The 25,607-nt window shown below is 42.7% G+C and overlaps 1 protein-coding gene across 1 annotated transcript in view; it reads right to left on the bottom strand.

Annotated features, from left to right (window-relative positions):
* GALNT10 (polypeptide N-acetylgalactosaminyltransferase 10) overlaps positions 1–25,607 on the bottom strand; it is a 54,791-nt gene that overhangs the window by 24,839 nt on the left and 4,345 nt on the right. Inside the window, exons 3-6 of the mRNA XM_017728126.1 lie at positions 25,547–25,607; positions 8,324–8,509; positions 6,639–6,822; positions 5,603–5,720 (exon numbers count right to left, since the gene is read on the bottom strand). The exon at positions 25,547–25,607 is cut by the window's right edge and continues 142 nt beyond it. Of these exons, the coding sequence (XP_017583615.1) occupies positions 5,603–5,720; positions 6,639–6,822; positions 8,324–8,509; positions 25,547–25,607 (549 nt within the window). The remainder of the gene's footprint in view (positions 1–5,602; positions 5,721–6,638; positions 6,823–8,323; positions 8,510–25,546) is intronic.

The following is a 25,607-nucleotide window of genomic DNA, read 5'->3' as shown; positions in this document are numbered from 1 at the left end:
GGAAAGAGCGTGATATGCATTGGTAAAACACAGCTAACAAAAGCATTCGAAAGCCAGAGCTAAAGGTCAGGGAATTGCATCCAAGGGTCTGTCAAGGAGTAACTGCAAGGGAAGCAAACCCAAAATAGCTGTGTGCTAGCTGAGGGAACACTTCCACTCAGTTACTGATATTTGGTTGTTTTTAAAGCAGAGTACAGTTCCCAGGCATGACACACCAGAACGTACACTGCTAAAAATACCGCGCTGTCAGACAGCTGAAACGGCCACAACCTTGTGCCTTCCCCACAACAGTGACTGCCACTTACTGCCTTCTCCTTAGGCCACAGGAGCCAGTTTCTTCTGGGTGTTTTACAGATCATGCCTCACTCCCTGGCTGACATGACAGAAAACGTCAGAGCCTGAACTTGCACCTGATTTCAAACAGCCATTTATGCCGTAAGAACAAGAATTAAAGCTGGTCAGGAAGACAGTGCTTCTTACAATAATCTAATCAGATCTCATCGAGAGAGAACAGGAAATTTCTCTTCCTCCTCAGGCACAATTTCGCCAATCTTCATTTTGGGCTTGGAATCCAGCAGCTGACAGATCTGCTAGAATTAAGAGAAAACCTGGCTATGCTGAGGTCAACGGGCACACTGAGCAGATTTAGCTAAGGCCACAATCTCACCCTAATAATAAAAACTACACAAGGGAAATAAAATAACACTGGTGATATTGCTTCCCTCTTCCCAGAGGCCTGGAGAGCTGTAACTCCATATTCATAAAGCAACTCCAAAGCCTTCGATTCAGTCAGTATGCTATGAAAGCAGCAGATAATATGCCACCTATTCTCTACATGGGAATGTTATGCTGATCCAATTCCCTTTCTGCAATTTCAGAAAACAATGTCAGGTAAGACAGCTGAACCTCTCCTCTCAAACACACAATACAATGCTGCAGTTGGTGTGTGAACACAAATTACCTGAGTATACAAGGTTTATGGTTTCCAATGACTGCACCATAGTGAGCCAATGCTTCCCAAGAGAGGGAAAAACCACAAAGGATAGTTAAGCCTTGAAAATAAAGCTGCTTCTGCAAGACACAACAGAATTGAAGACCATGGGATGGACCAACAGAGAGCAGCTGGCTGGTTGTGTGAGCACACACTGAAAGGTGGGAAGAAAAGGACGCAGAGGATAAATCAAGGGGGTTCTCTGCATAACAAAGTAGCTGAGAGGATGAAAGCAAGGGCAATAATTCAGGAAAATTGTAATCCTCTATACTGGAAGTATCAGCTGCTCCTACTGCTGGGACTTGGTGCTCTCTGAGAGATTAAGGTAGCTCGTGAGGCACTGGGATCCGTGTGTTTGCACAGCACCTCTCACACACCACACACCAGTACAGCCCCTCCTCGCCGTCTGGAGCATTTGAGAGTAATGACAGCACTTTCTAATAATCACATTTCAGGGACTGGAGGGGAGCACTTCCCTGCTGCTGCTTGGTGGGAGGCTGCTCAGGAACCTGAACCAAGCAGAGGGTGAACAAAGGCAAAAAATTCAAGTCAATGGCCTGAAACTGATCTGTGCATCACCAGATAGGGAGAGAGAAGCCACCCTGTACTGCAGCTGAGAGCCTTAGAATTAAGCAGCATGTGCTGGCTGAAAAAAAAAAGCCCACAAAAAAAGCAGCAGAATGCCCGGCCTGTTCCAGTGTGGGCAAACGTGAGCTGCTGGAAAGTGGCGTGAGTATGTGCCCGGAATAAGCAGTGCAGGCTCACAATCAGCACTAACTTCAGCAACACAAGTAGAAATGCTGTCAGAGGGGATCCCTTGGCAGCTGCACCCGAACGATGCACCTGCCAGAGCCCAGTGGCAAAATGGGAATCAGAAACGTGCTGCTGGCGTGGGGCAAAGGAGATGCAGCCATTAGACATGTGAAGAGGAGCTATGCAGCACTTGGATTTGTTGGAAAACATGTAACATGTTTTGTGCTGTGGAAATCAGAAGCAATCCATGCTGATGGTTTGGGAAAAGGATCCGGAAAAATGCAATGACCTACAATCACCAGAGTAAGTGCAATGGCTCTTTTCCTATTGCTGAAGCAAGAAGTGAAGATCACAAGTACTGACCAGCTCTTTTGTCTCCCCTTTAAGTGCTCTTTCCAGGGCAACTGCCAATCTGGCTTGTTTGCACCGAGTCCTTCGTATTTTATGAAGGCTTTCCAATCTTCAAATTACAAGACAAATGTTTCTAAAACTGAAATGATTTATCACCTAGCGAGGGACATTCTGGATTCTCATTCTTTGCTCTTCAAGTACAGTGTGGACTGGGAACCACACCACTCAGATCTGAGATACAAAGTACATCTATAATTATGCCTATACAAGTCAAGAGACATCCCTTTTTACTCTTCTGTTTCCCCATAACCAAAAAAATCAGAGACTATGTATTTATGGAAGAGAGGTGTGAAGCAGTTTAGTGACAATTACGTAAGCCAAACAGAATAGAAACCACAAAAATACTGGAAAAGAGGCAACAGCATCTCAAATAAAACTGAGCGTAGATAAGTGCTGTACAAAGTAGCACTTGAAGGAAGGAACAGTTTAAATGCTTCACACATACTGCTCGAAATTAAATGCATTTATGTAAAAAAAAAAGAAGTGGTTACGTAGGCAGCTATTAAATTGTGTTTAGAAGAGGAAAGGCCCACTGTAACTTTGGGTAAAGCATTTAGTTTTGTTCACACAATCAGAAAGATAAGGAAGACCAGGAAAAACTGTTAGAGAGGAGAGATAAGGAAGTAACTCCAAAAGAGCAAAAAACCCCACCTCAATGAAGTCTGCTGAGCAGAGGAACCACGAGGCACCAGAAAGGAAAGGTGACAAACGCCCCACAGAGACAGCTGCGAATGCTTGTTCACTCTTTTCCCAAAATACAAGAACACACTCCAAGGTCAGCAGCTGGGAATTCACCTGCAACTACCAGTGGAGATTGTGATCGGCCTGCTGTGTCTGGAGTGACCTGAAACAGGCACACCCTGACCTGCAGCAGTGCTGCCTTAGAGGCACTGAGCTGCTCTGGATATACACAGGTCAAGAGAAGGAAGCAGCGCCTGTTTTCTGCTTGAATACGGAATGGATAGATCAACTCCTTCATTTCTGAACTAGAAATTTCTGTTTTAAGGGATTGGTAAGACCCAAAAAACTACAAACCAGCAGTTAAGGTTAGAAAGTTCACCTAAATTTTTTTGTTCCTCCTACATGCAATGTTTCCTAGTGATGTTTGATGTACACGTTTCATACAAGGTGCAAGGCTTCTAGAGTTTGATCCACCCTCTAGTTAAATGTTTTTCTGAGGTGTTAAACACTGATGCTTTCTCTGTTGGCTTGCTTGAAAATTTGTGCTCAGAAGGAAGGAGAGACAGCTGATAACAGAAATATGTATGATTTCCAAAAAGAAAGGGAAGAGGCTCCTAAATAAACTTGTTTATTTCCAGTCTCTCAGCAACAGAGCCCTGGATTTTAAAATAAAGGCAAAACCAGCAAAGTACAGTCCATGAATGGCCAAAAAAAGAATATGCTTAAGGAAAAAAAAAAACCCCGAACACAAAATAACCCTCCAAAAATCCCTGTACTCCTGGTAAGTCTCAAGAAGGCAAGATCCAATGCAATGGATCACAGACCAGCAGTACAGAAGAGCACCTGCACCCACAACACCCAGGGACAGGAACGGATTCTTTGTTAAAGCTGGGCTGTAAATCTGGCATGCTTAGAATCTGAATTCCCATGAGATAATAAATAATATGAAAGCGGGTACCCCATGCCTAAAGCCAGAGCTTTAAATTATTTGACAGTGCACCTTTAACTACAAAATCTCAGTCTGCTTCTAAAGGTAAAAACGTAGCTCTAAGCTCACCAGGAAATGTCATAGCTTCATAAATTCTATGAACAAACCTTCTATTCTTGCAATTCCAGCAGAATTATTAAATCTATCAGCCACAGATGAATGTATCAATTTATCTTAATTTCTGAAAATACACTGAGTCTCTTTCAGTGAAAACTTCATTTTTCTGTTGCACAATGAAAGGAAAAAGGTGGTCTTTGCAGAGATTAATTAAAGCAAATTTATCCCTCCATAAATTACCATCTCTGGACTGAAATAAAACACAGCGTGTTTCAGAGGGGATAAGCAAACAGATGAATGAAGCAGTCTTATTTCCTGCAGATCAAGCAGTGTGACTGTCTGCTGTGGCACTGGAGACAAAGGGCTTGCCCAGCCACTGTCATCACTCTTGGAAATCAGCATTTTCAGAGAGGAAGAGGCTGAATGCTGCCCCTGCCCTTCCCACAGAGAATGAGCGCCTTACACAATTTCATTACATGCAACACCAAGATGAAATGGCTCTAACCACAGTGACACCCCCAAAGAGGGTGCCCTCACCCCTCCCTTCCTGCCACCATTACAGAGGACAAGGGACATCCAAGGTGACTTAGAGGTTCTTGTGAGAAAATGATGGAAGAAAAGAATGTCTCAAAATCAAAGTCTTTTCTCCCTCTGTTTGCTGCCCAGTAGCACACGGGGTGTGTGTATGGCAACAGGGCTTGCTGAGGATTGATATCCTTTGAATTGCACAGAGGCGTGGAGATTCAGGAATCTGTTTTGTAAGAGATCAGCCATGACTTGTCAGGGGAGATGTGCAGAGTTTTAGCTGCTGAAACCAAACTGTGCACTACAGTAGCACCCCTGCCATCTTTTAGCCCCGTGCTGAGGTCAGTGGCATCCAGACACCTGTAAAATTAAATATTCAACCTCTGAAAGAAACCTCAAACAGAGTTTAACATAGAAATCTTCACTCAGTTTGGTCCAGGCTATGGGAAGGATTCCCCCTACTGAAAAGAAGGCCACTTGCCTTCAGGGGTTTGGGACATTCTGCTGGGTTTCCCAAGTTGGATTTCAGAGTGCCATATTCCAACAGAACACAGGTACCAGCAGTCTTGATGGGTTACAGTAGCGTGTTACTCTTAGTATGCATTTTTGGTCAGCTGGCTAACTCTTAAAGCCCTCACTGACCAGCTCAGCCAATCAGTCAGTAGCAGAACTGTTCCCAAGCCAGGCAGATAATGATCCAAAGTCATTGCCAGCAACAGTTATGACTCCAGTTGTTGAAGATTTCTTCCCAGGTAAGTATTAGCCTGGGTTCCTCACAGCCAGGAGTCAGCTGGATTGATTACAGACAAAGTTGTTCTCCTCTCTGGGCACTCAAACTGAACTCCTGGAACTGGAATCCTTCCCTCAAGGAGGAGAGTATTTCACCATCTTTCCAAGGTGAGCCTAAGAGTCAAAGAGCTCCACACAAGCTGACTTACCCTTGCTGCCAAGGGCGCATGCATCAGGAGCTGTGGCCACAGAACAGGGACACCCCAGCTAACCCTGCTCCAAAACTGACCCTCAGAGCTGACTGCTCACAGCAGCACTGTTTCTTCTGTGCACTACCTTACTACTCCCAGCTCTTTCACCTTTAGTCACACGCAAAAGCAAGGACAAGACAGATCATTCACATTCTGTGCCTCAGAACAAATTCTTACTTTTCAAAACAAAAGTAATTTCCAGAGAACATGGCTCACCTTAAAGGATATTTCATACTGCTCTCCTCCCCATATCTCCAGACCTGCATCATACCCTCCCAGCTCCCAGAACCACTTTCTATCGACTGCAAACAGTCCTCCAGCCATTACAGGAGACCTTAAGGAAAAACCAGACTCCATATTACAAAACATTCAAAGACACAGATCTCTAGCTAAACATTTAAAAAACAAAGCAAGATTTGACAAATATTCTTTTCACCACCCAGTGTTCCTGGTGCCTTTACAGCCCTGTCAAAGTTTGTTTTGGTTGTTTTGGTGTTATCTACTGATTTCCCACTTGCAAACGAGGAGGACCAGACCTGGCTCCCTTCAGAACCAGCCAATGCCTCTCCTCCAAACAGGCAGGAGTTGACCATTAAGTGACAGGACACAGGACACCACTTCTCCCCACGGGACCTGTATGCTGCACACATGATGCTCTGCCTCAGCTGTAGGATTAAGTCTTTGAGTTTGACCTCAAAAAGGGGTTTGTTTGGGTTATTTTTGTTTTGTTGGTTTTTTTAAAACACTGTAGAAGTATAAAACCAGAACTGTCTCAGTGTTGACAAGCACAGCAACAGCAGAGGACAACTTGATCACAGATTTACTTCTGCAGTGCACTGTAATCATCAAAATTGCTGTAATTATTCTGCTAGGTTTTCTTCTTCCCCCACCTGGAAATGACACATAACCCACCTTTGGTTTGTTGTTTTTGGCAGAGCATTAGGGATACTAAGTTCTGTTTGAAAGATCTCAGTAATAAATGACCACGTTAATTGTTACACATTAGAGTTTTCAATGAAATGAAATGTTAACTTCTGCAGGATTAACGTGGCAAAAAACAGCAATGAAAAGGAGAGTGTTCACAGCTACTATACAATGCATTTCTTTTAAACCAACAAAGCAAACAGCTGCCAAAAAAAGCAAGTAGCTTAACACCAGCTTCTGGCTTTTGCTATGCTGAGGTGTAAACCAAGTCTGCAGCGGGTGTTATTTCATTAGCTGGCTCTTAGCACGCTGTGTTTCAGTAACTTACTCAAAGGGATCACTGGGATCAGGTTTCTGCAACTCAGGAGGAATAGGGATCCTCTTGTAATACATCTCCCAGTCAAATGCCCCTCGCATTGCGTCTCCAGCCTGAGTCTCATATCCAAAGTGGTCATGATCAATAACATCAATCATAGGACAAACGATAGTCTTGCGGTTTCGGGCAATGCGATCTGAAGATTGGAGAAACACGTTAGAAAATCTGCACCAGTTGGTTCTCTTGACCATGAAATTACAAAAAAAGAGCATCAAAATGTGAAGTTGTCCAAGAACGACACAGCTTTCTTCCTCGTTGCTTCTCTCCTGAGCAGATGCTCCAATTTATATCAATTTATCTGCTACTTCTGCAATCATTGAGAGAAAAACATCAGGCACCCATCACCCAGAAGCAGAATGGGAAGACACAGCCACACTACCACAGAGAGCTGACTGCCAGGCTGAAACCAGACTTCTTGTACTCAGTCAGCAATCCCCATTTCCACAACTGACCAGGATGTGAACCCTTCTGTGCAGATCCAAATCCAGGGAATAACCCACGGCACCACCCAGCCCTAACTGTCATGACAGAATCTGGCAGGAAACGTTTCAGACTAATGGCATAAGTACTCTCAGCAGGCTGAAGAAATGCAAGTACTACCTCCTCCCCTCCAACCTTTTCTTCCAAATAATACAACACAGGATTAATTCCTGCATAAACATCTGGAATTTAAAAAATATTTTATTACTGAGACGGTCTCTTGTTGGAAGTTAGCTCTCAGAGCAAAGGCGATAAAATGATGTTTCAGCTTCCAAAACACATCTCACAGAAATCCTTTCTGTGCTTTAAAAATCAAAGCATCCTCTTTGTGTTCTCATTTAAATGGTGTTGGAGCTAGTTCTGTCCTCCCTCCCTGGGGCTCATAAAGCTGCAAATGTTTCAAACTATTGCCAGATATAAACTGTAGTGAAAGCAACAGGATAACAATCCATCAATCCTGAGGGAAAATCTGACTCTTTCTTAAATGTCCACTTGATGATTGTTGCCACAGCCTATTTGAGGAAGTCACACCTCAGAGAGCTCTGACAGGTCACTCACAGTAGGGCTGTGAAGGAGTTTGGTACCGGCCAGAGGCAGACAAGGTACCAGAAACAGACGGCACTGTCCCTTCTATTAGGCATCCTTAAAAAGAACTGACACCTCCTCAAAGATGAAGTGCTGCCTTGGAAAAGAGTGCTCATGTTCTGCAAATACACACCAGCAGCTCTCATTCACAAGAAGTATTTTTCACAGGCTCACAGGCTATGAAGTTAAATATAGTTATAAAGCTACTCAAAAACTGTATGCAAAGATCTTTTCTGTATCATAAAGCCATTCCTCTCTGCAAGCTGTTGAATGACCATGTGATAGTTTACTCTTCTACCAAGCTGTAAATTATTTAAGATTTCATTTAACAAGGAAACAGAAGAATATGATTTCTGCTCTTTAATTAACAAAAGCATATGGCAGGGTTACTGCACAGTGCAGGACTCCAGAACAGAAAAAATCTTCTGTTAAACACTACAAGTTGCCAACAATTCACTTGAGTCTTGTGGTTGGTTTGTTCTCCCTTTTATGACATCCCATGTCTCTTTTATCCACTTACAGCATGAGGGGAAAACAACAGGTGGGAATAATTTCAACAACTCCCCACTCACCTAAGAGAGGTGGCAGCCAGTTGACGTTGGCCTCGCAGTGGGAATCCAGGAAGGTGATGACGTCCCCGATGGCCACAGAGGCTCCCAGCATGCGAGTCCTGATCAGCCCTTCCCTCTTCTTGGTCCGCAGGATCCGCACGTTCGGGAACTGGGCCATGTAATCTTCCAGGCGTTTCTTCAGGTGTTCTGTATGAAAAGGAGACATTGGGACACTGTAACAACCCATTTCTTAAAAATGCAGTTCTGTCTTTACCAGAAGGAGATGTCTTTAGAAGTATGGCCTCAACAGGTAACAGATGCAGTAACAGGAAAAAAGAAGTAAAAATGACTTCTTTTAAAGGTCTAAAAATAACTGCCTAAGCAAGACTTTTTGAAGATGTTCCAAAATCTCAGAAGCAATTAAACAGAGGAGAAAAAAAAAAGGAACAAAGAGTATAGGATGAGAAAGAAAGCAGCAGAGGAAGAGGAAAAGAAATAACAAGACAGCTAGCAGACCCTGAGCCAGGATTCTTGGACATTTGTGGAAAACCACTGTAACTTAGAAGAGACACAGGGGAATTTATTTTCAGAAGTAAACCACACTCAGGGCATTTAAGTTATGTTTGGTTTCTTCAAAACACACAACATAACCATCCACTCATGCATAAATAAAAACCAGGAAAAAGCCTAGTCAGACACCCCTCCAAGCTGCAAGACAGGCACAGCCACAATGTGTAGGGGGATGGCTTCGTTAAATGCTTATCAGAGGAGATTAGCATTTAAATACGGAAATATTTACACTACTGAACATGGACTGGAGCCACATCTGAATTAACACAGACACTGGCAGTCACCATGATTAACAAGAATTCAAACAAGAGAGCTGCAGAGAAAGATCACTGAGTGATCAAAACAATGGATAGCTTGTTCCAAAGTGGAGATAAAAAGTTTGGTCTGCATCAAGAGAGAGGGGAACACAGCTGTCTTTACATCAAAGAGTGAAGCAGCAAAAAAACCCTAAAAATAGGCTGAGCTGATGCTGGCCTCATCACTAATGGGTTGATCTTTTAGGCATCTGAAGTTTTGACAGCAAACCCCATTCAGAGGGTGCCAGGAATTGTTCATTAATGCCCCACACCACCCACTGCCATCAGCAACCGATGCAGGAAAGAAGCCTCACTAGCCAAAACTTAGTATGTTACATCCAAGCAAGTAACTTCTTAAAATCTCACACAACAAAACTTGACTAGAGGCAATCACTGAAATACAAATAACCTCACAGGGTTATTTGCCTTCTGTAGCGAACACATCCTCTCCACTCTGTACAGCACATCTTCCTCAGCTTCCAAAGGAGGCATGAAAGGCAGGGGCTGGAAAGGCCAACAGCAGGAAAGTGTCCCTGAACAGGGCACCAGGGAGGCTGGGCATTGGAACAGCTCACTGAAAAGAGCAAAGGAGCAAATAAACTTAAGCTAGTTATGAGCTCTCCCCCTTGTGCTGACCTGGCAACTGTGAAAATGGTCAGAAGCCCTGTCATAACACATTCTGTGCCTGCTCTTTGAAGCAGCCATCATGTGCTTTCCTTCAGATATCAGCCAAATACACCTCCTTGCTTTTGAGGTATTCCCAGCAAGCTCTTTGCCCTGTTCAAAGCTTTGTTTAACATTCCCCAGGAATTTTTTTTCACAGATCCTTTTTCGTGTTTTGCCTGACAAGTGTAATTGTCCCACAATATCTACATAGGTTTCCCTGCTCAATAGAGCCCTTAGGACTTCTTGATGTCTAGTGTGCTTTTCCCTCATCCTTTTCAGGTCTCCTCTGAATAGATTCTCTCAAGCAACCAGAAATTTTGTCCACTCAATTACAGATTTTTCAAATAAGGGCCTTCCACAGAGACTAGGCATATTATTAGTGCAGCTGCCTTCCTCCTGAGGCAGTGGGTAGACTTAAAACGAGAAGAGAAGGAAAAAAAAAAAAAGGAAAGAAAAGCTACCACTGTTTAACATCAGAGCTCATCCCTTGCCATTGTTAGTCTGTCACAAAAGATTGTTTCATTGCAGAGAACAAACAATCCTCACTTCAAGCATAAATCAGCTAAACCCAAACCAGGATGCAGACCTCACTTAGTGTGCCCAAGACAAGATAAACACGGGAGTGGTTGCTGGTGCTCGTTATAATAAAGGAGGGAACCATCACACAGACACTCTCAGTCTGATTTTCCTAACAATAGCCAGAGATTGGTAATAGCAGAAGACACTTTGAAGATCAGACCCCACAATACTTACATTATCCAAGCCAAACCTAAAAAGCAGTGGGAAGTCTTAAAAAATCCAAAGCTCCAAACCGATGGAAAATATAGTGAGACTTTCTTCAGCTCTTTGATTAAAATGAGAAGATGAGACTCTGAAAGATCCCAGAGGTTTGTCTTCCACGTGTGCGCTCATTATTTCCATTTTAGCATCATCTGCCTTTCTGAACCGTTCTGGTTTGTGGTGCCATTTCATTTGTTGTGAGACCTGAAGGCAGCTGAAGTGACTCCTCCAGGGGTAAGAGCACGGCACACTCAGCCTGCTACCAAACACGAGATTGTCCTGGGATCTGCTCTCACACACACCCCAGAAGGTGAAGACAGAGCCACTGAACTTGACCGTATCGGTTGTGATAATGATGGCTGCTCTGCTACACTGACTGAGGACAGGGTGATTTGGATGTATGGATGAACAAGCAGCTAAAACCTGAGATTTCCCCATTTTTATTGTGCAACAGGAGAAAGGATGGTATTGGAGCCATGAAGTTTTCTCAGGCAAGTACTCTGCAAAGAGACAGCAGAGACCCCAATCCACTGACTTCTCACTGCATTCCCTAAAGCTGGGTTTGGTTCTTCAGCACTTCTTTACTACACTTCCATAGTAGGAAAATACCAAAGCATTCCATGCTTGCAGTGAGGAGCCTGCTGCTCACTGCACTGGTAAGAAGTGCCTCACACATCAGGAATCATGTCCCTGATGGCTGGGAGAACAAGGAAAAGCTGCAAGTGCTCCCTCAGCACTGCTGCAGGGGACACACCTGCTGAGGGCTGTCCTGCAGCCAGAGGGATGATGCTCAGGTAAGCTGCTCCTCCCAACTGCTGCAGAAAAATCCATGTTTGATCTCTGCATTTTGTAAGATTAAGACTTCCCTATTGTGAACTGTAAGTGGGCAGAGTTTATTGCATCTGCTTTCCCTAACTGAAGAATCTCAGATTTCTTAGCAACCTCACAAGACACAAAAGTCAGTAAAATGTGCTTTTCAAGGAGATTTCTTATTTCCTTATCCTTGTGCTATTCCTGCCACACAGCCTGGCTTCTATGCACCCGGACAGAAAATAGTTATTTAATTCTATTTCAAATATTGTCCCAATTAAGCCAAATTTTTTTCTTTTAAAAGAAAATTAAAAAAACCCCAAACAAGTGGCATTAACCGCTACAAAATTTTATGAAGCTTTAAAAAAATACATTATAGAATCTTGTCACACTGAGTAATTTTTATTACAAGGGCTATTTTCTTTAATGAAAGTTGTTAGGTGAACTGGATGGATTCCAATGGCTGTGCCTATGCTGCGCAAAGAAAGTAACACAGCCCAAAAATATAAATGAGAGTAAGATTATCTGCAGATTAAAAACTAGGCTGGTAGTTTGCTAACACACTTTGCAATAAACGTGATGTACAGTGTATACATTAACAGTCCCAGTCAAGAACTGCCACTTCCTTTACTTTGAGCTGTAAATAAAGCTGTGTGAAGAGCAGAAAAGCTTCAACAGGCAGCCTGCTTTACAGAAACAGCCCAAAACTTTCCAAAATAAGGCATTTTTTTCCCCTAGGTTAAATTTCCGTGGTGGTCTTACTGTATTTCTTCCTACTGGCCTCATCCAAGCAGAGCTGCCCTCAGATGCCACTAGTCTGGTGGCAGCGTGGCAAAGACTTTCCAAGACTGCAATTCCTCATATCCAGCTGACTTTTCATTCCAACATTGCACTCTGCCACCTGAACAGGCATATAAGAAATTCAAAACCAAGCATATACAGAACCCAGAGGAAGACAGAAGAGTCCAAGGACCTCTTTTTTTTTTTTTCTTTTAATGGCTTATAATCCCTGTAACAGCTCTGCAGTATTTGGCAGGGAAGAAAGTACCAATATTTGCCATATAAAAAAAAAAACCCAACTAATTTTAAGTACCAGCCATGACTTGAAACTATTATTATAGAGATTTATGCCCTGAGAAAGAACTATGAGTGAAATACTTCCCCTGTCCCGCCAGTGCAACTTCCCCAGTCCCGCAGGATACCATCAGCTTTGGTTTCCGAATTTTACCCTGTACAGCACATCTGCAGCTCCAGTGCCCCTGCCATATGTGTATCATCAACCCAATCCAGAAGGAACAGCGCAGCAGAAATCAGAAACATTCCCAGACACCTTCCAAAGGTCCCTCTGCCCTACAGGATTGTGGCACTTGCTGAGGTGCTTTGCTTTAGTTTACACTCAGAAGCTTAGAGATATGAAGATGGGAGAGCCACTGCACTCTGAAAATCCAGGGAACTTCCCCCTCCCACTGAAGGGCATGGGAGGACAGGACTGGAGGATCTGCAGAATTCCATTTTAGGCAGAAAAGGACCGTTTCCCTTCTCTGCAGGTTATTTTGGCTACTTTCCAACACCAAAGCCTGAAGTGCTACTGTGCATCTGGCATTTGTTTACAGGTTACCCCAGCCTGCCATCCCTACCCTCCCACACGCAGACACGCTTGTTTAAGACACGCTTGTTTAGGATTACAAATGAATCCATTCATTTTTACTTGGATACTTGGCCCTAACGTGCTGTTTAACAATTTAAGAACGAATTATACTTCTTCCTGAATCCATCACAATGTGCAAGCCAGGCCTCCCTGAAATAGAAGATTCTAAATCATTGAAATTAACTTTGGTGCAGATGAGTAATCCTTTGAAACAGCAAAATGTGCTGTTATCCAAACAGGCAGCACTTCCACTAGTTTTAATTTTCTTTCAATGTTTTCACGCTCTGATCACTGAAGTTGGTTGGGAGGATAATAAATTGATTTAACAAATGGTACTATGAGCACCAGTCTCAGTAATAGAAAATTGATTAGGCTGATCATAGCTTTCCAAGCTGAATCTATCTTACAAAGAGGAAAAGGTCTGGGAAGGGAGAGAATTAATATTTGTTGCTTCACTGATTACAGTTCTGGGGTGGACTCCAAAAGGGAAGGGGGCCCAGTTTCCACTGCCCATTCTGCATCAGTGCTGGGTCTCAGCACAACTTTACAAACAAAATCTCAGGGGCGAAAGGGTTTCTGTGCATGGGACAATAGCGGAATGTGTACCCAACTTGATAATACAGCATTGTTTGGACTTCAACAAAGATTAAAAGGGTTTGCTGAAAACCTTACTGGTTTTGTCCTCTTTCTAAATGGTTTAAACCCAAGCTTCTGTTTTAGGTACAATAAAGTGCACAGAAGTGGAAGTGTGGAGCCCAAGAAATAAGCCAGATTGTGAGTCAGTGGGGCAAAGACCACTGGTGTGAGCCTGTGCTGTGATAAACACAGGTGTATGAACTGCTGTCCTGCTTGTACCATCCTACTTCTTCAGCTTGCAAAGGGAACTTTCTCATCCCAACCCTGCTCAGGTATCCCTTCAGGAGATACTAGTACTGAATGCAGAGACAAAGGTCTGATTTTAAAATGGAAAAATTCACACTTATTGGCATTAGCATCTAAATACACCCAGACCCCAAGGAAAGTTTAGTAGGTTGCATTTCCAAGCAGGGAAATACACTGGGAGTAATCATCTTAGTTACAGCACAACCTCTCAATCTCTCAGGAAGGTTTGATTTGTAAAGGAGTCTATTCCAACTGCTTCTTTCTGAGGGAATCCAGAAAAATCCATTTACTTATCTTTCCTTCATGCTGTAAAGGTTTAAACACTTTTTGTTCCTCAGGAGCAGTGCAGCCAACCTGTGGAGTACAGATCATCCCGCACACTGATCTCCTGGCCAACCCACAAGATCAGTTTTTCCCCCTCTGCCAGAACCCATCTCTCCCAGGGGAAACAGTCAAGTCATTCTCATTAGCTTACTCTTCTCCCTTTCCATTTCATTAAATATGTATCAAGATTAAAGCACCCACTTAGGTTTTTCCCTCTTCTGTTGACTACATCTCATCTAAAGAGGGTATTTTGTGACTCTCAGTCATTTCCTGTTGATTGCTTTTAACCTCAGAGCTGCTGTGCTGGCACGCACACACTGGAGAGCTGCAGGTTTTGGCCTACGCAGCCTTTGTAGCTGCAAAACAGGGGTGAATTCCTTGCAGTACACTTAATATTCAGCTCAAGTTTGATGTAGCCATGGTGACTGGCAAGGAAGGGCATTACTGTCCCAAATACTGCCTTCAGCCCAAGGAATCTCTGCGCTCATCTTAAGACCACACCAGTAGCTTTGACTATCCAGCTATTTAACCAAGGGAATGCCCACACTCCAAAAATCTTTAATTGCCTTGAACCTACACCATCAACTGCTTTCTGGGCACTGGAGAGACAAGCAGGGGTGCAAAAGCATCTCAGAAGTTTGTTCCAAAGCCTACTCGGTGCCCGGGGATCTCTGTGTCAGGATACAGCCACTGCTGCCAGCGATGCTCTGCACGGTGTATCATGACATGAACCTAAAGCCTACGACCAACAGCAAGGCAGAACTTGCCATCATTTGAAGAGATGTGGGCAAATGAAGTGTTAAGGCAGTTCTTACTGAAACATTTTGGATCATATCAAAGCTGCAAGATTAAAGCCTTAAAAGTCACTGAGTTTTGCTGGGGAAAAAAAGAAAAGAAGATGCCAAAACAAACCAGTCCTCAGAGAGCTATCTTTGTACATGAATAGTGCTGATAGAGGCAAAGAACTTCTTGGCCTAAAAGTATTTGCTCTGTGCAAACCATCAAAAAACAAAATACTCCAGAAAGAGCACAAGGATTGACAGAGAAATCTGCTCCAGACTTTTGTCTTGTTAGAGAACAGTCTGTTAGGCCCAAGATGTAACCCACTGGAAAATGGCTTTGATTTGGTAGGAATGCACCCCTTCAGATCCCACAGGCTCTGATCTCAAGTGTCTAAGTGTGGAAGAACAACTATGAAGCCTAAAATTAATAACAGGGAACTACAAAGTTTTTGCTTTGGCATTGCAGCCAAATTGGAATATTGGAAAATTAACTGATAATCCTTCAATCCTACAATGATGCTCAAACATTAATATCCATGAATGACAAAGCAGAAGGAGTTTTGTCTTGTAGTCTGTGTCAGAGAACAGAAAACAATGTATCGGGCAAATGAAAAAGTTACCAATACAGCTGCAGGGAGAACACACACGATTGACTTGCAGTAACAAAATCTGCTACGCCACAAGTACATTTTTTAAGCTCACACTTTACTCTTCTTCTAGACCTCTTCACCATCAGTTCCCAACACTGGTTTACTTCTCTCATGAGAAATGCAGCTATCACAGTAAGTCAGTGACATCTGCTAGAAAGGTCAAAAAAATCTATTAAATCCTGAAGCACAAATCCAGGCCTGTTCACAGCTGTACTGATACCAAAACTAAGCCATCTTGTGGGCAATACCATTCTCAAGTAACACATTCAGTTTATCTGGATGACAGGGCAGGACTGACAGCTGAAGGTACCTGCATTTAAATCTGGAGCTTTGGCTTCCCCATGCTCAGCACAGTTAATCTACTGTGTTCACGAGTGCATCCCTGTTGTGGGTAACAAGCAACAGAGGTCCTCAGGAACTGATGCTACACTGAGAGAATGGTGTGCATCTCTCTACTAAGAAAATATCACTACAATTAAAACTAGAAAAGGAATGTGGTTTGGTTTATCCACTTTTATTTTTCAGTTGAAGCAGCATTTAGCTTCCAATTTTCTCAAAATGAAGAAGTTTCCACCTTTATCAAAGTCCCTGTGTGGAACAGCTCCTTTGTTAACACCACCCCAAATGCAGGTTTAAATAGCAGAAACTATGATTACCAGTAAAAGGTATCATATATGGGCAGAGGGTGCTTGAATCACATTTCAAATTAACTTCTACAGAGAAGCAGCTGAAAGCATTAAAATGCTGATTTGCACTGCAGCTGGCAGATATCTAGATTTTTGACTCCTAGCAGATGAGGACATGTACTTCAAGGTGAGTAGAATAAAATTAAAGCTGTTTTCCCGCAAAGTTCCTCTAACAGAAGCTGCATGTGTAGGGTTTCTTAGTAGCAAGCAATGCACTGAGATTTACTTAATGAGCTGTAATGGAAACTCTGCTTCTGAATTATTTATTTATTTTTAAACTTTAGACTGCCAGACATCCTTCACTACACAATAATTAGCTGAGAAAGAGGTCACAGTAAACTCGACCTTTTAAAGCCACCTCCTCTCCCTTCTAGAATAATCTTTCACCCGCAGCAACCAATCTTAGACAAATAAATACAAGATGATGAAAAGTAAACTGGTTAGTTAATTTAGGCTGTCACAAACAAACCTGTAGTAAACAACTACAACAGGCGCTCATGCCTCTTAAAGCACCAGAGAATAAGCTTTTAATGCTCCCCAGCCATTGCCTAATGAACAGTGCAGGTTTTAGACATCCTTTTAGGAAGGCAATACATGAGTACAGACATTAAAGACACATTAAAAATGAATACTCAAAAAAGGGAAAACATAAAACTGAATCTCATCCACATCTCACTCTGATCCAAAGCAGACTCTGTCACTGTTATCTAAAGTATCCCACACCCACAAGACACTGCCAGAAAGGGAGAATAACAAATTATTCTCTTCTCATAAACTAAAATGGGACATCTGCACCAGCTTTTATTTTATTGCTCCCCTTGGTGCCCACTATGGAAAAGACTGTTGGTGAGTTCACAAATTCACTCCTACACCCACATCCCTGCTCTGCTGGGCTACCTGGGAGTCACGCTGCAGTCTGGAGAAGAAACTTCACTTCTCTCCACCTAGAAGAACCAACCTTCTCCCACTTACCCAAAGGGAGATCTGTCTCACTGACTATTACTTCAAAGAAATTATTTATGAGTCTCAACAGACCTGAGATGGCCTCCAATGAATTCTGAAGACAAGGAAATACCCTCTTTATTCTGACTTAATTTACAAAAATAATCTTTTTATTAGTTGTTTGGGACAACAGTTACCACAACTTCTACAAGAGAGCTTGAAAGCAACACTTACAAAAAGGTTGTGGAAAAGCAGTTGGCCCAAAAGAAGCTTTTTCTTCTTTTCTCCATACTTTACTGTAAAAAGGTTTAAGATAAATGTATTGATAATTCAGCAAGAAAGGCTGTCATCACTTTGTCCTAAGCACAGTCACTCCATATTCTGAGATGTACTAACCAGATGCACTTTAGTGCATTTAAGAGGAAAAAAAAATTACTTTTACAGTGCATGTGCCTAAAGATGAAAAGATAATCTCTTTAGCTGCATAAATCCGTTACTGTTCCATTTAAAGATCAAAAAGAATTCCAGTAGTAAACCTTTTTCTATTTCAGATACTAAGAACATGATTTCTTTCAATTAAGGCCTGGCAGATGTGGTTAATGGAACAGAGCTGATTTTGTTGTATACCTGCTGCTGCACCAAATGACCATGAATCACCCCTTGCCTTCTCCCTCACTACACTACTTAGTGACTTCTGCCCTCCAGACCAAATTATGCTGCTCAGGGTTCAGCCAAGTTGCCTCACTCACATTTGGTTTTCCATTCAGATTATCCTGTACCTCCAGAATTACTTGTACTTGTACTGCAATATAAAGAGAGGTTTAAAATGTCACAGGGATTTATCTGTCAAGGGAAAAAACAGAATTTGATTGTCTCCTCTCGGATTTGGGAAAGGATGGGCTCCAAGAATGTGTAAATATCCAGGGCAACTCCAGGGCAGTGCGATGGCACAACGGCGCGTGAGGGGAGAGGGCAAACGATGCTGGTCAAAACCCAGGGCTGAGATGACACTGCCTGGGGAAAACACTCCTTGGACTCCTCTATTGCAAGGCCTGAAAGCCCCTTGCTGCCTTTCAAAGATGAGCAGTGGCCACACACCACACTCCAGGCTCACGGTGCTTCGCTGCCTCCCAAACACCAAAGAGCAGCTCCAAGTCTGAGTGCACAAATCCTGCTGAGCACACACAGCTACGGAAAAAGGGAGTGAAAATGGGGAAGGAGTAAGAAAAAATTTTAAATGGTTGAACAAATAAATAGAACAGAATCCTAAAAAAAGTTTTCACAAATTAAGATGAGGTTCAAGGCAACTGGGTAGTCTTGGAAGATGAAACTGAAATCCATAACCTCCATAACAACCACCCATGGGAAAATGAGTTCCCATACACATTCCTCAGAACAAAATTGTCTCCTTGAAATGCACTGCAGCCAAGGATGCATTTACACAGCCTTCTGGATAACCACTCCCTAAACCAGACCGTGCTGAATGTAAAAGCCAGAAGGTTCACTTTGCAAATGTTATTGTCATATTGGGTTAAATATATTCAAATACCTGGGCTGAAAGCTGTTGTTGCCTCCCAGTGACAGGTGCAGATTTTGACTGGTTACTCTGACAAGGATGCTCAGTTTTTGCATCTTGCCACCATACAAACATGCAACACTGTAAGGCAGAGGGCCCAGGTGGGTTAAGACTTCCAGAACAACCCTGACGTTTGGAGACTGCAGCATTTTCAGTGCTGCCACATCCAGCTTTATTATTGTGCTTTGCATGTAATTTGCATGTAACTCATGCTTTGGAGATGACTGATGCTGCAGTTCTCTTCTTCAACAAGGGACAACATTTGTTCTAAAACACTGTCATTTATACCAAAGTAATCTTAAAAACAAGTAAGAACAGGCTGTCACTCAATATGCAAATAATTGAATGCTGAAACATGAGTTTTATGTGAAATCTAAGCACTTAGCCACAATCACTGATTTCTGTCAAGCTCAGACATAAAATAAGATAAACCCCTTGTGGTGTGTACCCTTTCCTGTGTGCACACAGCCAGCCCCAAGTACACCACAAGATGTTTCTTTTAAATGACATTCAGCAGTTTCAAATGTCTTGAAGAATTTTTAAATTTCCATTGCTGCAAAGGGTGAAAAGGTAAAAATCCTACCATGTCTGACATTAAGGGAAAGGCTGAAAAATCCATGATATCAGTTTGTTCCAGAAGCACATAAATGCAAACAATTAGTTTGTTTTAGAGGTATTCTTTTACAGGTGTTTCCTAGATAAGTTATAAGGAGCTCTGCAGAAAAGGACCTGGGAGTCCTTGAGCATAAACTGAAGCACGGGAAATGCTGTTTAAGCGTAAGGTAATTTTTTAATTACTTTTTTTTTAAACTAGGTCACTGACAGTGTGACTGAACAGCAGAACAGGTTCCCCAGAGACATTATGGAGTCTCCATCCTTGGAGATTTTCCAATTTTCAGTGAATAAATAAGATCTGGAGAAAGCTGCTGTAGCTGAGCAGAGGGGCTGAGTTAGATGATCTCCAGATGTACTTTCCAAACTCAACTATTTGTAATTCTGCACCTGTAAGAGACCTCTCCTCCAAAACGAAGAGTTAGCTTTCTGCCTTTCACCAGGAGTATTTGATGTTACACTGCTGGGCTACCAAGTATGTGCCAGGTGAAAAGCAAAGAACATTCTGACAAGCATCCTGCAAAGGGATGCGCCATCCTTTGTTCCTCCAGCTTAAGGCTGATCATTTATTAGTGAGAGACAGAGGACAGCTTTACATCTGTTCATGTGGACACAGAGACAGCTTTTACAGCAGAGGTGCCCACAAGCTACAAGAATTAGGTGGAGACCAACAATTCATTTCGTACAAGACAGACACTAGAGCTGAACAGCTCCATTTCTCATCACAGCAATTCAGGCTGCAGGCCCAGGGACTGAAGCAGACCCTGAAGAACCATGAACTGCCTGCCTGTTACTCGTTGCCTGCTATCAATAATAAAATGCCATCAGAGCTGACAGAAAAACCTGCAGTGTTACAAACTGGCCTGCAATTCCACTTGTCTTCTCCTCCTCCCATTTCTGTGATAGAGTAGAACCAAACTCCCACTCAGCAGCATGGTAATTAGATATTCAAAAAGCAAACAAATTTCACATGACAGTACCCAGGAGAAAACTGATAAACATGAAAAAACATTTTAGTTTACTTGGGGCCATTCTGGTAACACAAGCTCAGAGGGATGTAATTAGTACCCTGCAAGCCAGCATATGAAAAGGCTTAATTTAACTGAGATCAGACCTAAAGAATAGCTATAGAAATTAAAAGTGAAGCCACTAATCCACACAGGACTGCCACAGCTAGGAGTTTTTATGGTCAGGAATTCTAGAGTGGTAATTCACATGGGTTGCATTCCAATTTCTGCTTATCCAGAAGCGCAGGCATTATTTTGGAGCACCCTGCAATAGCTGAGGTTCATCAAACCCGTGGAGGTCAGTCTGTGGCTCTCTAGCAGTTCTCTGTACCATGCAGGAAGAAGCAGTCAGTGCTAGGCAGGTTAATTTTTATTCTCCAACAACAGTTTGCTGAATTGGTGTCTCCCTCTCCAATATAACCTATATTCTTCTGTACAGAAAATCTCTGCAAGTGTTTTGAACTGGGAAGAAAGTTCTTACATCAGATATCTCAACCAAGTTTGTGGGGAAAAAAGCATTACAGCAGTCTTAATGCAATGCTACACTGATAACAGAGACTATTGATAGAGAAAGTAAAAAACAGCCCTGCAGTATTTACTCCTGTGACTAATGGCACGTGATGGAAAGGAGCTCCTTTTAAGCCAACCCAACCTACCAAGGTGTAGTGGTTTGGTCCAAAATACTCATTACTGTTTATCTGCTGTGAGATAAGAATTAGGAGAAATGCAAAACAGGCACCAAACTTGAAAGAATATAAAGAAGTTTATTAACAGACCTAAAAGAAGAAAAAAAAATTATACCACCTTCAGAACTCTCCTCCTCCCCCCACCTTCCTCCCTTCTCCCACTGACAATGTTCAAAGACAACCCTTAAGATGTTCAGTCTGTTTACCACTTCCATAATAACCTTGTTCAGTCCATTTAGAAAGAGAAGTCTCTTCTTGCTCATGCTATGAAAACATTTGGTTTCGGGATGCCCAGGCCCGGCCCCGGCCTGGCCCAAGCAGGGCCTGGCCGGGCCCGCTGGCCCCCACACGGGGCCTGCAGCCACCTGTGCCAGCGCCGGAAACGAGAGAGAGCTTGGAGGGGGAGTTTGCCTATTCTTAAATGTGGATCACAGAGGTGATCACAACTTTAAGTGGCTTAGAGAATTGTCCATATCCAAACTGGCCAGCTGATAGGTTCTATCAGTTCCCAGAGGAAACTGTAAGCACCCCTTAGCAAGGACGTCCCTTCCGGGACTATGCTTGCTTACCTATGACACAAGGGAATCCCCACAGAGGAAGATTCAGGAAGGTGACAACATGGTCTGCACCTTAAGGTAAAGGGGATGGAACCACCACACCGACTGACCCCTCTGACAGGCAGCCTTTCCCACAGCAATCTGGCTGACATGGCATCCAGCACACAATCTGGGTGAGGTAAGGCTCTAGCCTTTTTTTAGATTTGGACCATTTGCATTATACTGCAGGCATACAAAAAAACCCCCCCAAATCCAGACAGCAAGTTGTTCCAGCACATTTTGACTTTCCAAGTACAAAGCAAAGGAAACATTTAAAAAACATGACTCGTAAAGCTTTTGCTGCTCCCTGTTAAGATTTGCTGTCATCAGGACAGCATTTTTTGGATGAAAAATGTTTATTGCTAAAGGTCACAGAGTTTGTCTCTTTCAAACAAATTAAGCAATAAATGGCTGCTGACACTTCCAGATGATGATTCATCTGTCCAGGAGCTCCAGTAACACACAGCCACAGCTGCCCCTCAGGTTTGCTGCAGACCACAGCAGCCACCAGCTAACCCAGAAATCTGTCTTCACTCTCCTGTCACTCTGTTAGCCAACTTCTCAGCCCTCTTCGTAGACACACCAAAAATTCCTTACTCTCAAGCTTAAAACCAGATGAAAAACATATGAAAATAACATCTGTCAGGAAAAACACTGTTTGCAGTAGCCAGGTTTCCTATTTCTATTATTACCAAAGTCCTCTTTACTTCATGAGCAGCAAAGATTCTCCATGTGTGAGACACAGGGATGAAAGAGGCTGATGGATCAGCACCAATATCACCATTGTCAGAAACCAGTGAAACAGCAGAACAAGAAAGAAACCCTAGCAGCACCTCAAGGGCAGCTGGCAAACCCCAGCACATTTAACCCCAGCACAGGTCAGCACACAAGAAATACTGGCAAGAGAGACAGTCTCCTTGCCAGGGAAGGTCAAGGTACTGAAGATTATGCTTTAAAGAGTTATTAAAATTCTACAGGTCTGTTTAGACAACCCTCGAGTGAAAAGCCAGCATGAGGTACAGCAGAGATATCCTATGTTTTATCCTGTCAGAGTAACCTCTCGATAAAAAAAATGAATAATAGATTTTTTATTGAGTGATTATCCTTTCCATCTTTGGCTTTTCACTGGAAAAGGTTTATGGCAACTATTTACTGATCTCTTCAGGGAAGGAGATGACATTTACTGTTCATACAATGCCCCTCTGATCTCAAACGTGGCCTCTACTGTCACTATATCCAATAGTGATTCTATAACTTTAAAAGAAAGATGCTGCTACAAATTTGGGGAACTATTATTTCAAACAGAAGCACAGAATTCTTGCAGACAATACAGAATACTTTGCAGACAATGCAGAGGACCAATCATTTATGATTTGCAGAAAAAAATCAAGACATTTCTTCTCATTCTTTTTACTGCTCTCCAGTTCTGTGGCACAGCTGTGATGATCATCAGCTTGGACACAGAGTTCTTATTACCTGCCCAATTTAATCATAAGAAACAGAAAATAATGCAGCAGTTGCCCTAACAGTCCAAACCCAAGAATGTGCCCTTTTCAAACATACAACACGTCAAGTAGAAGTTTTCCTGGAACTTCCACTCCTTCCTGCATTTCAATTTGATGCATTAAACTATCAATTCTCAGTTACTGGGTTGAAGTGTTTGTTGTTTAGGTTTTAGGCTTTTTGGTTTGTTTATTTGTTTTTTGGTTTTTTAAGCAATGGATAAGTTACAACCAGAAATTTGTAACCATCAGCCTTTCAAATCAAGATCATGTGATCAGCACTTAAGAGCCCCCTAAGAGTAAGGATCTATTTAAGCCCATTGAGGGATGTGGAAGCCAACCCCCGTGTGGTTAAGGAAGAAAAGTGCAGATACAGAACTGACAGCACTGAAGGAAAGATGTTTCATCCTAACCAGTAATTGTCCCAGTGTGCAGAAATCAGCTGTGCTGGCAGGAAAATTCTGGTTTTAAAAAAACCCAACCAAGAAAAATCCCCCCCCAAACAAAGAGAACCCCCACACCAGTTTTTATTAACACACTCTCTTTGCATGAGTGCTATTCTCTTCCCTTGACAATTCAGCTCACTGTCCAGCATCTGGAGTCTTTTATATCTATTTATAAATAGATGCTGCACACAAATGAATCTCAGCTACATCTTGCAACCTTTTTATGGAAGATGGATGACCAAGGGAGAAGAGTTTGTGTCTTATCAGAGGCAGGTGGAACAGAGAAGAGCAAGCTGGACAAACAGCACAGGTACAGACTGAGGAGCAGGGGAGGAGCCAGGAGGGCTCTCTTTCACTTGGTCAGGGCACATCTAAAGAACAAGGAAAACAGATCCACAGGAAACCAGAATTCATGACTTTACTTCTCTGAAAAGGAACCCATTTGCACAATTCACTTGTGCTTGCAGCATGAGCTTGTCTAATTTGCTTCTAGACTTCTAGAGTAGCAATAAAAAGACCTTGTCAGGAGGGTGGGTTTTCCTTCTCCTCGCCTTAGCCTGAAAATCCTCTAAAGAAATACTTATTTCATGTAACATTGATTTCTCCAAAGTAGCATGCCTTGCTTGCAAACTAATGAGAGAAGAACGTTAGAGCAAGTACTAACAGCTGTTGGTAGTGCCTATTTGGAAGCCAGTATAGGTCAGAACACTAAATATTCACAAGCTTGTTTCCAAGCTCATTTAGGGGCTTCCTATATGTCAGGTTTCTGGAGATGTATCCTTTAGTATCTGTATAGAAACTCTTTTGCCTCACTTGAGTAGTATCAGTGGCTTGAACTCCACAGCTCATAAAGCTAAATAGTCTTAATAACTTTAAAGGAGAAAATACAGCTGCTACATCTGACCATAACCCCTCAAAGTCACTGTGCCCTCTTCAACCCCAGTCAGAGGATTTTCCATGGGATCTCTCCAGCTATGCAACGTCCACATGATGGGGCATTCATTCCTCCTTCACTTGCCTTTTCTACCACAGCAAGGGTGCAAAACACAAGACAAAGCACAGCTAAATTTGCATCAGGCACCATTTAAATGGTTCAGAGAAAAAGATCTCAGCAACTACATGCACACATTGCTGCTGCAATGACAAGTGGTTGTTCCATTAGTGGTGACGGGAGGTGCCAGTGACTCCACACCTCTGCATAGAGCACTTCAACCCAGCCCAAAGGGACTACTCTGGGCAGTGCAGAACAAAACAAGGAGGGAAGTTCCCAGCAAGAGAGAGCAAGGGTTTGTATGCTGCACATTTACTTTCCAGAAGCAAAAAAATTCATGAGAAAGGCAAGCCAAATCATAGACAGACCCATGTGGAAACCTTTTATCAAGGATTCTTTTATATGTTCTGTGTCCAGGGGGGGAAAAAAAAAAAGCAAGCAGAATGTAAGGAGTGAGCTATTCCTCTCTCTTGGCTTTTTTTGGTTATTTCAAGAGTCAACATTTAACATTTTATGTTAAGGGCTACTCAGCCCCTTATCTGAATATTAAAACCAGCTTCCCTGGCTTTTCACATTGCCCAGAAGGCAGGACAGTCCATGTCAGCAGCAGCTAAACCAGCACACCCTGAATATGGAACACGAGGTTTTTTGCTTTCCGATGTACTAAAACAAGATTCCCCTGAGCTCTGCTGCTGGCAAGCAAAAAACCTCATGCAAATACATGTATTTGCAAGTGTATTGATCCCTTAGGTAGGGAGATACGGTGGGGATGTCACACACAAACCATCCTACCTCTGTCACTGAAGTCATCCACCAGCACGATCTCTGCCACCAGCTCGGGAGGGGAGCGCGT

Source organism: Corvus brachyrhynchos, unplaced genomic scaffold (genome assembly GCF_000691975.1).
Source record: "Corvus brachyrhynchos isolate BGI_N302 unplaced genomic scaffold, ASM69197v1 scaffold21, whole genome shotgun sequence".
Taxonomy (NCBI): Eukaryota; Metazoa; Chordata; class Aves; order Passeriformes; family Corvidae; genus Corvus; species Corvus brachyrhynchos.
This window is presented reverse-complemented; position numbering and strand designations above follow the sequence as displayed.